Here is a 12,857-nt window from a genome sequence, read left to right on the forward strand (position 1 = left end):
TTATTTATTTATTTATTTATACTAAGCTTTCAGTAAATAAAAAAGTAAATTCTAAAAGCTATAATTGAATAAAATTATTTATTTTGTATGACAAAGTGATGGGAGGCTTTATCTAAATTTGGAAATAAATTAATACTTAAATCATTATCTATAGTAATTAGTGATGCCACTTTTCAATATTTAATTTTTTAATTATTATAGATACATTTTTATTTTTAATGAAAGTTTTTTTAACATTTCAAGACAAAATAATCTAAATATCATTTTAGTGATGCTTTAAAATAAATCCATGCTTGTTTTAGTCCATAAAGTTCTCCTGAAACAGACGCAGGATTATATTTTTAAGGCTGAAATGCAAAATTATCGTCGTTTTGTTGTTAAAGATGAATATTTCATCTTGTTAGGGGGAACCTGGGCCAGCCGGACTCTCTGGGCCTCCAGGATCAGACGGTCCTCAGGTGAAATATGGAGTCTAATCGTTTTGTTTCTGCAGTTTCCCTTTCAGTCATTTATTATGTTTTAATGGTGACAGGGAGTCATCGGACCCAGAGGGGTCAGAGGAGACCCTGGAGGATTCGGACCGCCTGTGAGTGTCTAAAAATATCAGAAATACAAAAAGATAAACGATGACGTGGTGAGAAAATTCACCTTATGCTGAAGATTATCACCTTCTGTTTCTGTCAAAGGGTCAAATTGGTCAAGCTGGACCAAAGGGGGATGAAGGAGCCAGAGGTGAACCCGGGGCGATAGGGGTCAGAGGTGAACCAGGAGTACCAGGCCCACCAGGAGAACAGGTTACCAAGAGTTTATGTTTCCTTTATTTCAACCAGAAGATCATTAACCTGTGATGGACACTCTGTTGCTATGTAGAGAAAAATTTGGGTTTTAGTGAAGGAGATCTTCATTTTTAATCCAGTGCATAATCAGATATGCCACTCTCTATGGCAGTGATAGCTAGCTATCACTAAATATTTATAGCTAGCTAGCTATCAATAAATATCTATAGCTAGCTAGCTATCACTAAATATCTATAGCTAGCTAGCTATCACTAAATATCTATAGCTAGCTAACTGTCACTAAATATCTATAGCTAGCTAACTGTCCCTAAATATCTACAGGTAGCTAACTGTTACTAAATATCTATAGCTAGCTAGCTGCCACTAGCTAAATATCGCTATCTAACAATCCATAGCTAACTAGCTAGTTATTGAACTAGATCACTCTCTAGCTAGCTAATAATCTATAGCTAAATAGCTAGCTACATAGCTAGATACCTATAGCTAGCTATTAGATCTAACTAGCTACCTAGATAGATAGCAAGTTATTCATGTGACTAGTTAGCTATCGGTTTCTAAGTATCTATAGCTAGCCAGATAGTGGTGTCTGTGGGTAGCTAACTATATGTCGTTAGCTAGTTAGCTATAGCTTTATGGTAAGCCATTAAAGGAGAGGCATTTTGTTGCTAGCTAGAGAAGTATCTGGGTTTTCTGGATCTGAATTTGTAACAGTGGAAACCAGTGGATGTCTGGATGGATGCATCGACTTTCATTACTTCTATAATTCCTGATGATTATTTGTTTGGAAATATCCTGTTCAGGGTGAAGAAGGTCTTCCAGGAATCCAAGGTCCTTCAGGTCTACCGGGGTTGGAGGTAAAACCATGAATAAAATCTACTAATAATCCACTAAAGGTTCATTCTTAAACATTTTTACTCTGTTCTTTATGACTCAATTGTAGGGACCCCCAGGACAGATGGGAGCTCAGGGTCCTCCCGGCCTTGTAGGGGCTCCTGTAGGTATCTAAGAGAAATACATGAGACCCTAACAGCTCCATAATGTTTATTTTAAACTAAATAAAGTAATCCTCAAAGGACAGTGTGATTGCTCAGTCTGAAATCAAGCTAACAGAACCATTTTGGTTTGCAGGGGACATATGGAAAACCTGGATCTGAAGGGAAACAAGGCGCCAAAGGAGAGAAGGTCAGATTTTCTAAAGAGCATATATCATCACTTTCCCTTTCTAAATATGTAAAAAGGTCTAAAATAAATGCAAATAATAAGCACTCAACAATGCAAGTTGGAGAAAAGTCATAATGTGACATTTGGAGTCCATAAAACAATGTTCTAGTTGGACAGTTAATGTCTCTTTTATCAAATATTAGTTACCAAAATGATGATTTATATGGTAATTTAAGGAATTAAAAGGGGACGGGGGATAAGATAAATGTTGAGAGTTCAGGGTAGAGACATAACAAACCAGAACCTTATGAAATTATTTAAAAGCACTTTTTCATGAGTTTAATCAGCTTAGTTCAGAAAAACTGATTAAAAATGCTGCAAGTATCCAGTCCAAAAAGTAATGAAAATACCCATCTATGTGTTTAACATGTCAATTTATCTACAGCTAGCCAGCTATCTACCGTAATCTAGCTGTCTATTAACAGCTAGCTGTGTATGTACACCAAGCTAGCTGCATATCTAAAGTAAGTTAGCTTTAGTCTATCTATAGCTAGCTATGTAGCTACAGCTAGTTATACTGTATATCTACAGAAAGCTACCTGTAGCTATCTAACTAGCTATAGATATCTTGTTATCTACATCTAGCTGTCTGTCTACTGCTAGCAATGTATCTATTACTGCAGCAAAGATTTTATTTTATTTATTCATTTATATTTTTTTTGTGGTCTTCCTGTCACTGCATATATATTTTTATTTACATTCAGCCGAAGCATTTGGCAATAACTGCCTAGAATTCCTTTCATTTATGGTGAAACTGTTTAATTTACCCCAAAAAAGGAGGAAAAATCCAAATAAAGATCTCCAAAAAGTAAAACTATTGACAAAAACCAGCTGAAAAGCTTTCAACAAATGAAGTTCTTTTTAAATAATGCATAAGAAGTGATTGTTTAAAACCTTCGCACAGACTCTGTGTACTATTAAGAGTCTTCTGACTCTTCTTACTCATGTGTCTTGCTATAGAAGCAATAAAGACATCATTTCAGGTTCATATAGAGACATTAGATGTAAATTTCCTCTCTTTAACCTCTTCCCTCTGCGTGTTGCTCCAACAGGGAGATGATGGTGTAATTGGACCTTCAGGGAAAACCGGTCCCATGGGAAGGAGGGTAAGGTGACCCTGATTCTGTTGCACATTTCAAATTTATTTTCCTGTAAAGCAAATCGTGCAGAGTTTGTCCCTGTTTTGAATGTCATCTGGGTGAATACAGTTCCTTTGGTTTGGGCGGTTTGCATAAGTGTAAACATGTCTGAAAGCAGAAGTTTCATGCATTAAACATGGCGCAGATTGTTGTGCGTTTCCTCGTTTTGACACAAACACGTCGAACATTTCCTCAGGGGAAACGAGGAAAGGCTGGAGTCAGAGGGACCAGGGGAGACAGAGGACCGAAGGTGCAGAATACAGAAACATTACCGGGAAGTTTTCAAGCATTTGGTTAAATCTTATCTGACAGTTTGTGATTTTTATGTCATTTAGGGTGAAGCAGGAGAAAAGGGGACGACAGGCCTTCTTGGCTGGCCAGGAAGCATCGTAAGTTTATTTATTTACTTGATAAAAACGACTTTTAACAAAAGTGAGTCATACATTTTGATTTATTTTCTAATTTATGGATTGTTTTGTGTTTTTATTCCCACTAAGGGAATTCCTGGGCTGCCTGGAGATCTGGGGGATCAAGGTGAAAAGGGACAAGAGGTAAACTAGAGTGATTAAACTTTCTGAAAATTGTAAAATTTGGACTTATGTTGGCATAAATTTAATTAACTTCAAAATGGATGGCAACTCGCCAAGCCTGGAGATGAAGCACCTTGCAAAATTATATTAATCCCTGAAGAATCTCTACACATTTTATCAGAATTTTATGTGGCAGATCAACAGAAAGCAGTGCATAATCGTAAGATGAGACAAAAATGATTCATATTTTTTCATGAAAAAGTCATTAAAAAACATTTTTATTCTTCCGTTTGGATCTCCACTGCTTTCAAAAACAACCCAAGTAATCAACAGCAAAAAATTTATGTTTATGGAGTCTGAAAAACAACCCGTTTGTCAAATCAAGCTTTATTGACACTGCAACATTACGGAATTCTGCCCGTTACCTAGCAACCCCAGTGCAATTTGGCCCTTTACCTAGCAACCCCAGTGCAATTCCGCCTGTTACTTAGCAACCCCAATGGAATTCCGCTGTTACTTAGCAACCCCAATGGAATTCCGCTGTTACTTAGCAACCCCAGTGGAATTCCGCCCATTACCTAGCAACCCAAGAGGAGCTCCAGCACGTTTGGTCAGCTGGTTTTACATCAGTATGTTCTGTACAATGGCTGCCGGAAAAGACAAATGTTTTCTTGTTGACTTAACATCCAGAAACCACTTGCTGCATTCTTGTTGGTTGTGCAGGAGGCTCCAATTCTGCTTTTCATACATGTGTGGTTGTATACTTGCGCATCTGTTTGCAGCCATCTCTACATGAGAGTGTAAACGTTGAGTGAGGGGCGTGGAGAGCAGCAGATTATTTGGATTTAAAGTAACAAGATGCCATAAAACAGCTAAAATCTCATTATCTAAGAATGATTTTGTGTAAAACATGTAATGAACATGTTTTGAATAGGCCATAGATTTATCCTAACCTGTTCATGGAAGCATAATGGGTCACCTATAAGAGCAGTTTAAAGCAAAGTTATGTTTTAAAACGATAACCAAAGCTGTGAAACCACTTTAGTTTATAATGAGCCGTCTGGGAGAAGGATCTGTATTTTACAACATTGTTTGGAGTCGTGACAGAAAGTTAAATTCCTGCCTTTTGGTCTCCAGGGTGAGAAAGGAGACATAGGGATACCTGGACCCCCTGGACCTGAGGGCAGAAAGGTACCACCGTCTTTTTAAACGTTTTTAACATGTTTCATGTTGCAGAGTTTAGATTGTGAAGTCAAGGGAGCTTTAAGTCCTCTTATGGAGGCTCCACAGGGTTTACTTATTCAGATGTAAAGCAATAAAATGCTGCTCTAACAAGAAAAATACGCAAAGAAAAGTTTTAAAAGTGTTATGTGACGTTATTTAATATTCCAGGGGAGTCGAGGTCCAGTCGGATTGACCGGTCCAGCTGGCCAGAAAGGAGAGCAGGTACTTCCTGATTATGTCATAATGTACAGAACCTTTCAGACCCATAAACAGACCCTCAGTTCATGCATGTCATAGATATTTAGCATTTAAATGTCAGACTTTTAATGACGTATTGGTCAAATATTGGTAAAGTTATAAACGTTGGCCAGCAGGTGCAACAGAAAAATACTGATCTAACAGGAGGTAGAAGCTAAAGGGAAAATACTACAAATAGCAAAAACGGCAAAATGCTGCAAACGTGCAGCACAAAACAGAAGTCCTCCTGACCACTAGGGGGAGTCATCACTACATCTTCTGTGATGAAAAAAGACGGGATGTCCAGAAAAAAGTTGGTTGAATAAAGAAAATATGTGTTATACTTCATGTCTTTTACAGTATCATAGAACAGCAACATATTTAATATCAGCTACTCCAGACGCCACCTAGTGGTCTGGAGGATTTCTGCTTTGTGGCGTGGGTTTGCAGCGATTTGTATTTGCTCTGTTTCCTGTGATTATGGCTTTTTTTTTGTTGTTGCCTTTTTTGTGCTTTGGAGTTTGCACCATTCATGTGTTTGCAGTAGGATTAAATTACATTTTGTCTAAAAACAAACGTTTGTCTCTCTGGTTTCGGTGTTTCTAGGGAAACATCGGTCCGCCCGGGCCGAGAGGAGCGCTGGGAATGCCCGGCTTACCTGTAAGTAGCTTCTTCATGCTCCAGGTGGTGACATTAGCTAGCATCACGCTAAAAACAATAACATTAGACATAATCAGGAGACTTACTGTTACTAAAGAAAAACTAGCTGTAATTTGCAACTTATGCCACTAGATGTCAGTATATTCCACAAAATGGATATACTTTAGTATATTTTAGTAGAAATTATATTGTTTTTTTTTATTATGTAGATTCAAAATCACATAGACATAATTTATAGGAACAATATTTTCTATTAGCAAACTAAAATCTTAATTAATTTTATTTCCTAATGGATCAGAAAAAACCTGCAGAACTTAAATAAAGTTAAGTCATCTAAATGTTTTTTTTATGTTTTAAGAGTTATTAAGACCTGACTGTTGATATTGTGATTCTATTAATGTTTTATGTTAGTGTTTGAGAGTGAAAAGAAAATTTCCACCTAATGGACGTAAAGTTTTATCTTCTCTTTGTTTGCAGGGATGGTTCGGATTAAAGGTATGATGTCATCAACAATATTTATTAAATGCTAATATTTTTGTTTTAAAGGTCGGATTGAAAGTGAGCATTAGAATATAAAATGTTCATATATCCATAACTGGGTCTGCAGCCTTTACAGCTAAATATTACATGAACTTTGTAAAAACGACGATAAATATCAACTACGGGAAATTAGTTGTGATTTTTATTTGTTGTATTTTAGTCCTAATTTTGGGTTTTCTGCTTTATTTTTTGACTTTTCTTGAAAGGTTTTGGCTTCATAATGTCCAGTATAATAACAATATATAAATACAAATGATTGATACTTTCACTGTATTTTGTGGGAACTGAATTAAATTATTCCAGCAAAAATAATCGAAAAACATCTGAGACCTGATTTTGTTTCAGTCGTTCATCATTTGGGGTTTTAAAAGCTGCTATTGAAGATCCACAGGCTGCAGACGTCCTATACATACATATTTATATATATAAGTTATATATATATATAAGTTATTTAATTATAATTAAAAGCTAGTTTTAGCTTTGGTCTTTATGGCTCTAAATCACTAAATGTTGTTTATTTTTCTGGCAGGGGTTGAAAGGTTACCAAGGTCAACCTGGACTTCCTGGAAGGAGAGGCCTCCCTGTAAGATAACCGATCGATAGATTGATCAATAGATCGATCGATGTATTAATCTACTCTGCTTCGTTTGTGCTGCTTTTATTTTGAAGATTTTACTGAAAGTTATTTTGTTTTCTGTAAATGTTGGATGACTGGTTGACCTTCCATGACCCCTGGAAACGTTTATTCATGTCTTTAAAACGATGGCGGCACAAACAGATTTTTACTTTTTGCTGCACAAATGTATAAGAATAAATGGCAGCCATTTTGTTTGGTTTGGGTAATGTGGGGTGGAGATGATTGACCTTTTGACCTTTAAACTTTTATTAAAATCTTCAAAACAAAAGCAGCAAAATGAAAATTTTTGCAGCACAAAGTTTGACACCTGCTTTTGTTGATGGACCAAATTAGTTTGATTTCATAAATAAAATCAGGAAAAAGGTCAAAGGTTGACCTTTTCACCTGGTTGACCTTTTCACCTTTAAACCTTTGCTACCATCTTTTAAATGATGGCGGCACAAACAGAAGATTTTGCAGCACAAACTTTTGACACCAACTTCGTTTGATTTGACAAACGTTTGTATTTTAAAAATCTTTTAAGATAAATGTTTCATTTTTTAAGTAGATTTTTCTTAAGTTCATGTTTAGTTGTTATTAAAAGTTTATTTCATGTGTTTTAAGACGTGATCATTTCTATTCCTCTGCTTTAGGGCCCACCTGGTGTCGCTGGCCCCCCAGGAAAGTCACTGAACATGACTTTCACTCAACTAAAGGCAAATCAATCAGTTTCCTATATGACACATGATCAGTATTGCAGTTTTTTAATTAAATAAATAAAACACTGGTCTTAGCCTCGGCAGTTACAGGAACTGACAAATATCTGTGTTGTTCCCGTCTGCAGAGCCTGATGTACATGTCGGACAAGCCGAACTTGTCGCTGCTCCAGACGCTGCTGGACGGCCTGCAGCAGGAGCTGCAGCTGCTGCAGGATCCTCCCGACGGCACCAAGCAGCGCCCAGCCACCACCTGCCTGGAGCTCTGGCTCTGCCACCCCGAGTTCAGCAGCGGTGAGAAACGATGCGACACCTCATGGCTGCCAGCAGCTACAGCAGGAGATGCAGTGTTAGAGGAGAATCAGCTCCAATGTGCTGACTTTTCAAATTAACAGATATAAACTGGGAAAGTCAACTTTGCTCGACTAAATCCTGTTTTTTTTTTTTTTTTTGCCTTAAACATAAAAGTAGAAGAAGGAAGAGAGATTTTTAAAACATTTGTTTGTATTCCTGAATGTTTCTTTTGGTCCTGATCCGTTTGTGAATACGACGTTAAACAGCCTGGATACCTGTTGGTTACCATGGAGACCGAACAGACTGGAGGCCATTCAGTCTTAAATGTTACCTTCAAAATAAGCTACAGCCTGGATTATTGTAAAACTAGGTCCTGTATTGATAGCTAGCTAAACAGTTATTTAGCCATCTATTTACCTATACAGATAGATTATTAGCTATTTAGCTATCTAGCTAGAAAGCTAATTAAATAGCTGTCTAGCTGTGTATCTAGCTAGCTATACAGATGGATAGCTAGCTAAATAGCTGTTTAGCTTGCTAATTAGCAATTCTACATAGATAGCTATTTAGCCACTATACCTAGATATCTAGCTAACTAGATGAATAGCTATCTAGCTAGTTACCTGTTTAGCTGTATTTTATAAACAGCTAAGTAACTAGCTATGTATTTAGGTATTTAGCTAGCTGTCTACTTAGCTATCTAGATAAATAGCTAGCTGGATAGCTAAATAGCTATTCATTTATCTATCAAGATAAAATGCTAAATAGATAGCCATTTAAATAGCCTAATACATAGCTATTTATTTATACATCTGTTTAGCCATGTAAGTATGCAAAATAGATAAACATGCAGCTATTAGCTATCTGTATAGATAAATAGTTATGTATTTATTTAGCTATTCAAGTACATATATATCTAAATATCTATGTATTTAGTGATGTAATTACATAGAATACCTATAGCTATTTATATTTGGCTATCAGTAAAGACAGTTGAATAAATATATCTGCATCTTGAAATGTAGTTTTTCCAGCTTCTCTCCTCTTTCATGATATGTGAGCTGTTGTTGCTCCTGGTTTCTCCAGAGTTATTGTCAGTACAGAGTTCGCTGTGTTGATCCGTGCCGATCTCTCTGAGCTGCTGCCGCCCTCTCGCTCCTCTGCAGGCATGTATTACATCGACCCCAACCAGGGCAGCTCCGCCGACGCTCTGCTGGCCTACTGCAGCTTCACCTCCTCATCAAAGCAGACCTGCCTTCACCCCGAACACTCCCAGGTATGAAACCTGCACTCAGGACGGCTGCAGGAAATTACACGACGTCTCCGCTGACCTGAAGGAGCCTCGTTAAGCCCCTCGGTTCAACGTCTCGCAGCAGGAACATGCTCTTAGTGCCACCACTGAGACCATGAAAGAGACGATTTGAGGCAGAATCTCACTCTCCATCTCTTTGAATGAAAAACAACTAAATATTTTTTATTAAAAGCGTCATTTTTTTTCTGCAGCTGCCGATGAAAGCTTGGATGGAGGAATCAGCTGGAGACGGATCGTTTCAGTGGCTCAGCAGGCTGGATCAGGGTCACCAGGTGACTGATATAAACTGATGTTCATTAGTCTTTTTTATTGGTTTACCTCTTAATTTAGCAGATATTCATTCATGAACACTGGCAGGACGACCCAGATCTCACTGGAGCAAAAACTGGAACCCAGTTCTTAATGGCTTTTGATTAAAAAAAATCATTTTCAACTACGGAGAGATGAGATAAATGATGTGAAGCAACTGCATCCATATCAATAAATAAATCAGTACAAGCTGATAACCAATGACAGAACTTTTTCTTTCTGGATCAAAATTAAGATTTTTAGCTGTTATTATTAAGACTGAAGCGATTAATCGGATTAATCATGATTAATTGCAATTAATCGATTATTAAAATAATCGTCAACTAATTTAGTAATTGGTTAATCGTTAACTGAAGTATGCATTCAAAAAAAGGCAATTTTATGGGAAAAAAAACATATTCAGAGCAGTATTGAAGCAAATACAAATATAAACATTTTGCAATTAAGCTAAAAAAAACCTTTGTGTAAATATTTTATCCAAAACTCCTTAAGTGGCAGAACAGCTATTTATCTATGTGTTTCGCTATCAAGCTAGCTAGCTATTTAGCTATCAAGTTACAACTAAATATATCTAGGTAGAAAGCTAATTATGCATTTACCTAAAGCTTAAAAGAAAGCTAGCTGGATTGTTAGCTACATAGCTGCTGAACACATAGCTAAATAACTGTTCTGCTACTTGCTGAAAAAAAGCGTAATTAGGAAAAAACTTTACAAAAAATATATACATTTTGAAATTAAGCTGAAAATATCTTTGTCTGTAAATATGTTTTCGCCGAATCTCTTCAAGTGGCAGTTTTAGCTTCAGATGTACTAAAGGAACGCCAAGTTATTTCATTTTAGGCAATAAAATGTTCTTCTTGCGGTTTTCTTTGTTTTTATTTCTAATATTGTATAAAAAGACTTAAGTGGTTAGATGAAAATCTGTAGAATGTGGCATATTTTCGCCCATTTAATCGTCAGCAAAATAGATTAATTGTCAGCAAAATCAATTAATGGTAGATTAATCAATTTCTAAAATAACTGTTAGTTGCAGACCTGGTAGATATTAACATTGAAGATGTTTGTTAGTTTTCTTATCCAGGTGAGAGTGTGGTGCAGATGCGTTTCCTGCGGCTGCACAGCGTCTCTGCGTCTCAGAGGGTGACCTACTCCTGTCATCCAGGAAGCCGTCTGGGTCCGACCGACACGGAGGTGAAATTCCTCACCGACACCAGGATGCAAAGCTACCTCGGAGAGCTGAACGACTGTGTGGTATGTGGAGACAGGAAAAATACGTTTTTAAGCTCTTAAACTATTAGGACATTCAAGAAGATAAGATAAAAAATATTTTTAGTGAACACTCAAAAACCTGACCTATTGCATGTTTTTATTCGGGTGAAAGTGAAAAGGTTAAACCATTCAGAGGGTAAAATGTTGTGGTTGTGTTTTCTTTTGTTTGTTTCATAATCATTTCTGGTGTAATATTTGTTCATAAGGTGTTGCCATATTCAGTTCATACTCTGTGTTGTTATTGGGGTGTTGCCATATGGGTTCATTCCTGTTTGTTTAGGTTTTTAATTCTTGTGTTTTGTGTGTTTTAGTTTATTCATGTTTGTTTTTGTTTGTTTTCCTTTTGTGTTTTGGTTTGGCTGCAGAAAAACGTTTGAGGAAAAACTCAAAACCACTTTTTTCTCGCTCTCTGTGTCGGCTACGCTACATGCAGACTCGTTGCCATAGCAACTGACTGACAACGCCGCCACATGTTTCAGGATTCAACACCAAAAAGCAAACATTTCTCACACAAAGAGCAGAACTTTCAGTCCGTTACAGTTTTATGGTTTTAGATTTTATGTTTATTTTGTGATTATGAATAAGTGATCGCTGTGGTAGATTAGCTACTGCTGCTATTAGCTAAGCTAACACAGTGGTGGTAGATTAGCTAATTTAAGCACCTGCTCTACTGACAATTTATCAGAGTTGCTGTTTACTTTGCCTTATGTAATTTAACTGAACTGAAACATACAGGGTTCCACAGCACATCTACATGTTAAGTTTGTCATAGTCAAGCTAGCATAACTGAACTACTTCCTTCTTCCTTGCTACTTCCTATTATCCTCGTTAATCAAAATTTTTTCCTGACCTTGTCCCCTAGTTTTTGTAGTGTTGACAATTAGTGGCAAAACACTGTGTCCCTTTTCTTTCATATATCAGGGAAACATTTAAGATTTAGCACCTTATGTTGATAACTTGACAGCTAAAACCAATGCTAGTCATCGACCAGCAGCAGCTTTTTGCCCTGCAGCATCCGTTGTGCACTGCAACGGGTCTGTATTAATAGATGATGTTTTTTTTCAGCCAGTGGAGGAGGCGGTTTCCGGTTCTGGAGAGTCGGTGTTGGAGTTTGAGGACCTGCAGCTGCTTCCTCTCAGAGACGTGGCGCTGATGAACAGCGGGAACTTCACGCACCAGTTCAGCCTCACCATCGGACCCGTGTGTTTCAGCTAGAAACCCTCCGTTCCTCCACACCACGCAGAAATCCAGCAGGGTTTTAAATCACGGACACAGAAAGAGCTTCTTTCTCCAGTTTCTGAAGATTTCACTAACTTCCTTCTCTCTTACTAGGGGATTGAATCCCTCGGTTTCAGCGACTCTGTTGCTTTAACAGAGAAATCATTTTTGTTTACAGAGACATTTATCTGGTATAAAGTAAATTAAATGTGTTTGTTTTTTGTGCTGTTTGCGTTCCTTACTGTGTATATAAAAGTCAGACGGTTTTGCTTCCAGGCCGGTTCTGACCCACTGGTGCCAGTTTATCACCTTAAAGGTGCTGATCATTTATTTAAAGCTGATTCAGATGCTGATGTCATCTCATGCATACTTGGTGCTAGCTGTTTACGATCAGTCCTCGTTTTAAAAGATGCAAAGCTTGTTTTTACATTTTGTTTCTGTATTTTGATGTATATATAAATATAGTTTTTTCTTTTACATCTCAGGTATGACACACACAGGCACTTCATCTGCTGTTTCCCCAGCATGTTTGTCTTTTTTTTTTTTTACAGTTTTGTTGTCAAATCTCTAAATCTAAACTTAATAAATATTTGAACTTGAGACACAGAAAAATATTTAGGCTGATTAATTTGTTCTACAACTAAAAGTTATTTCTAATTTTGGGTATGAAGGTTTTTAGATGCACTGGACATCTAAGGAATGGAAATTAGTACTAGCACCATTAAGAAGCAATGTGTAATTAAATTTAGGGAATATTGTAGTAAAAGTAAATTAT

At 37.0% G+C, this 12,857-nt stretch overlaps 1 protein-coding gene across 3 annotated transcripts in view; it reads left to right on the plus strand.

Moving 5' to 3' along the window:
- LOC106936360 (collagen alpha-1(I) chain) overlaps nt 1–12,694 on the plus strand; it is a 61,749-nt gene extending 49,055 nt beyond the window's left edge. For all 3 annotated transcript variants that reach the window (XM_015017309.1, XM_015017310.1, XM_015017311.1), the window contains 21 exons: nt 405–458; nt 533–586; nt 687–794; nt 1,598–1,651; nt 1,738–1,791; nt 1,926–1,979; nt 3,071–3,124; nt 3,354–3,407; nt 3,493–3,546; nt 3,655–3,708; nt 4,825–4,878; nt 5,080–5,133; nt 5,755–5,808; nt 6,286–6,303; nt 6,878–6,931; nt 7,618–7,680; nt 7,809–7,974; nt 9,141–9,250; nt 9,478–9,558; nt 10,664–10,846; nt 11,930–12,694. In XM_015017309.1, coding sequence (XP_014872795.1) covers nt 405–458; nt 533–586; nt 687–794; nt 1,598–1,651; nt 1,738–1,791; nt 1,926–1,979; nt 3,071–3,124; nt 3,354–3,407; nt 3,493–3,546; nt 3,655–3,708; nt 4,825–4,878; nt 5,080–5,133; nt 5,755–5,808; nt 6,286–6,303; nt 6,878–6,931; nt 7,618–7,680; nt 7,809–7,974; nt 9,141–9,250; nt 9,478–9,558; nt 10,664–10,846; nt 11,930–12,079 — 1,581 coding nt within the window. In that variant the 3' untranslated portion in view covers nt 12,080–12,694. The remainder of the gene's footprint in view (nt 1–404; nt 459–532; nt 587–686; nt 795–1,597; nt 1,652–1,737; nt 1,792–1,925; nt 1,980–3,070; nt 3,125–3,353; nt 3,408–3,492; nt 3,547–3,654; nt 3,709–4,824; nt 4,879–5,079; nt 5,134–5,754; nt 5,809–6,285; nt 6,304–6,877; nt 6,932–7,617; nt 7,681–7,808; nt 7,975–9,140; nt 9,251–9,477; nt 9,559–10,663; nt 10,847–11,929) is intronic.
- Nucleotides 12,695–12,857: the final 163 nt, after the last annotated feature.

The sequence above is a fragment of the Poecilia latipinna genome, unplaced genomic scaffold, assembly GCF_001443285.1.
Source record: "Poecilia latipinna isolate Pla-1442-1.1 unplaced genomic scaffold, P_latipinna-1.0 Scaffold2125, whole genome shotgun sequence".
In the NCBI taxonomy this organism is placed as follows: domain Eukaryota; kingdom Metazoa; phylum Chordata; class Actinopteri; order Cyprinodontiformes; family Poeciliidae; genus Poecilia; species Poecilia latipinna.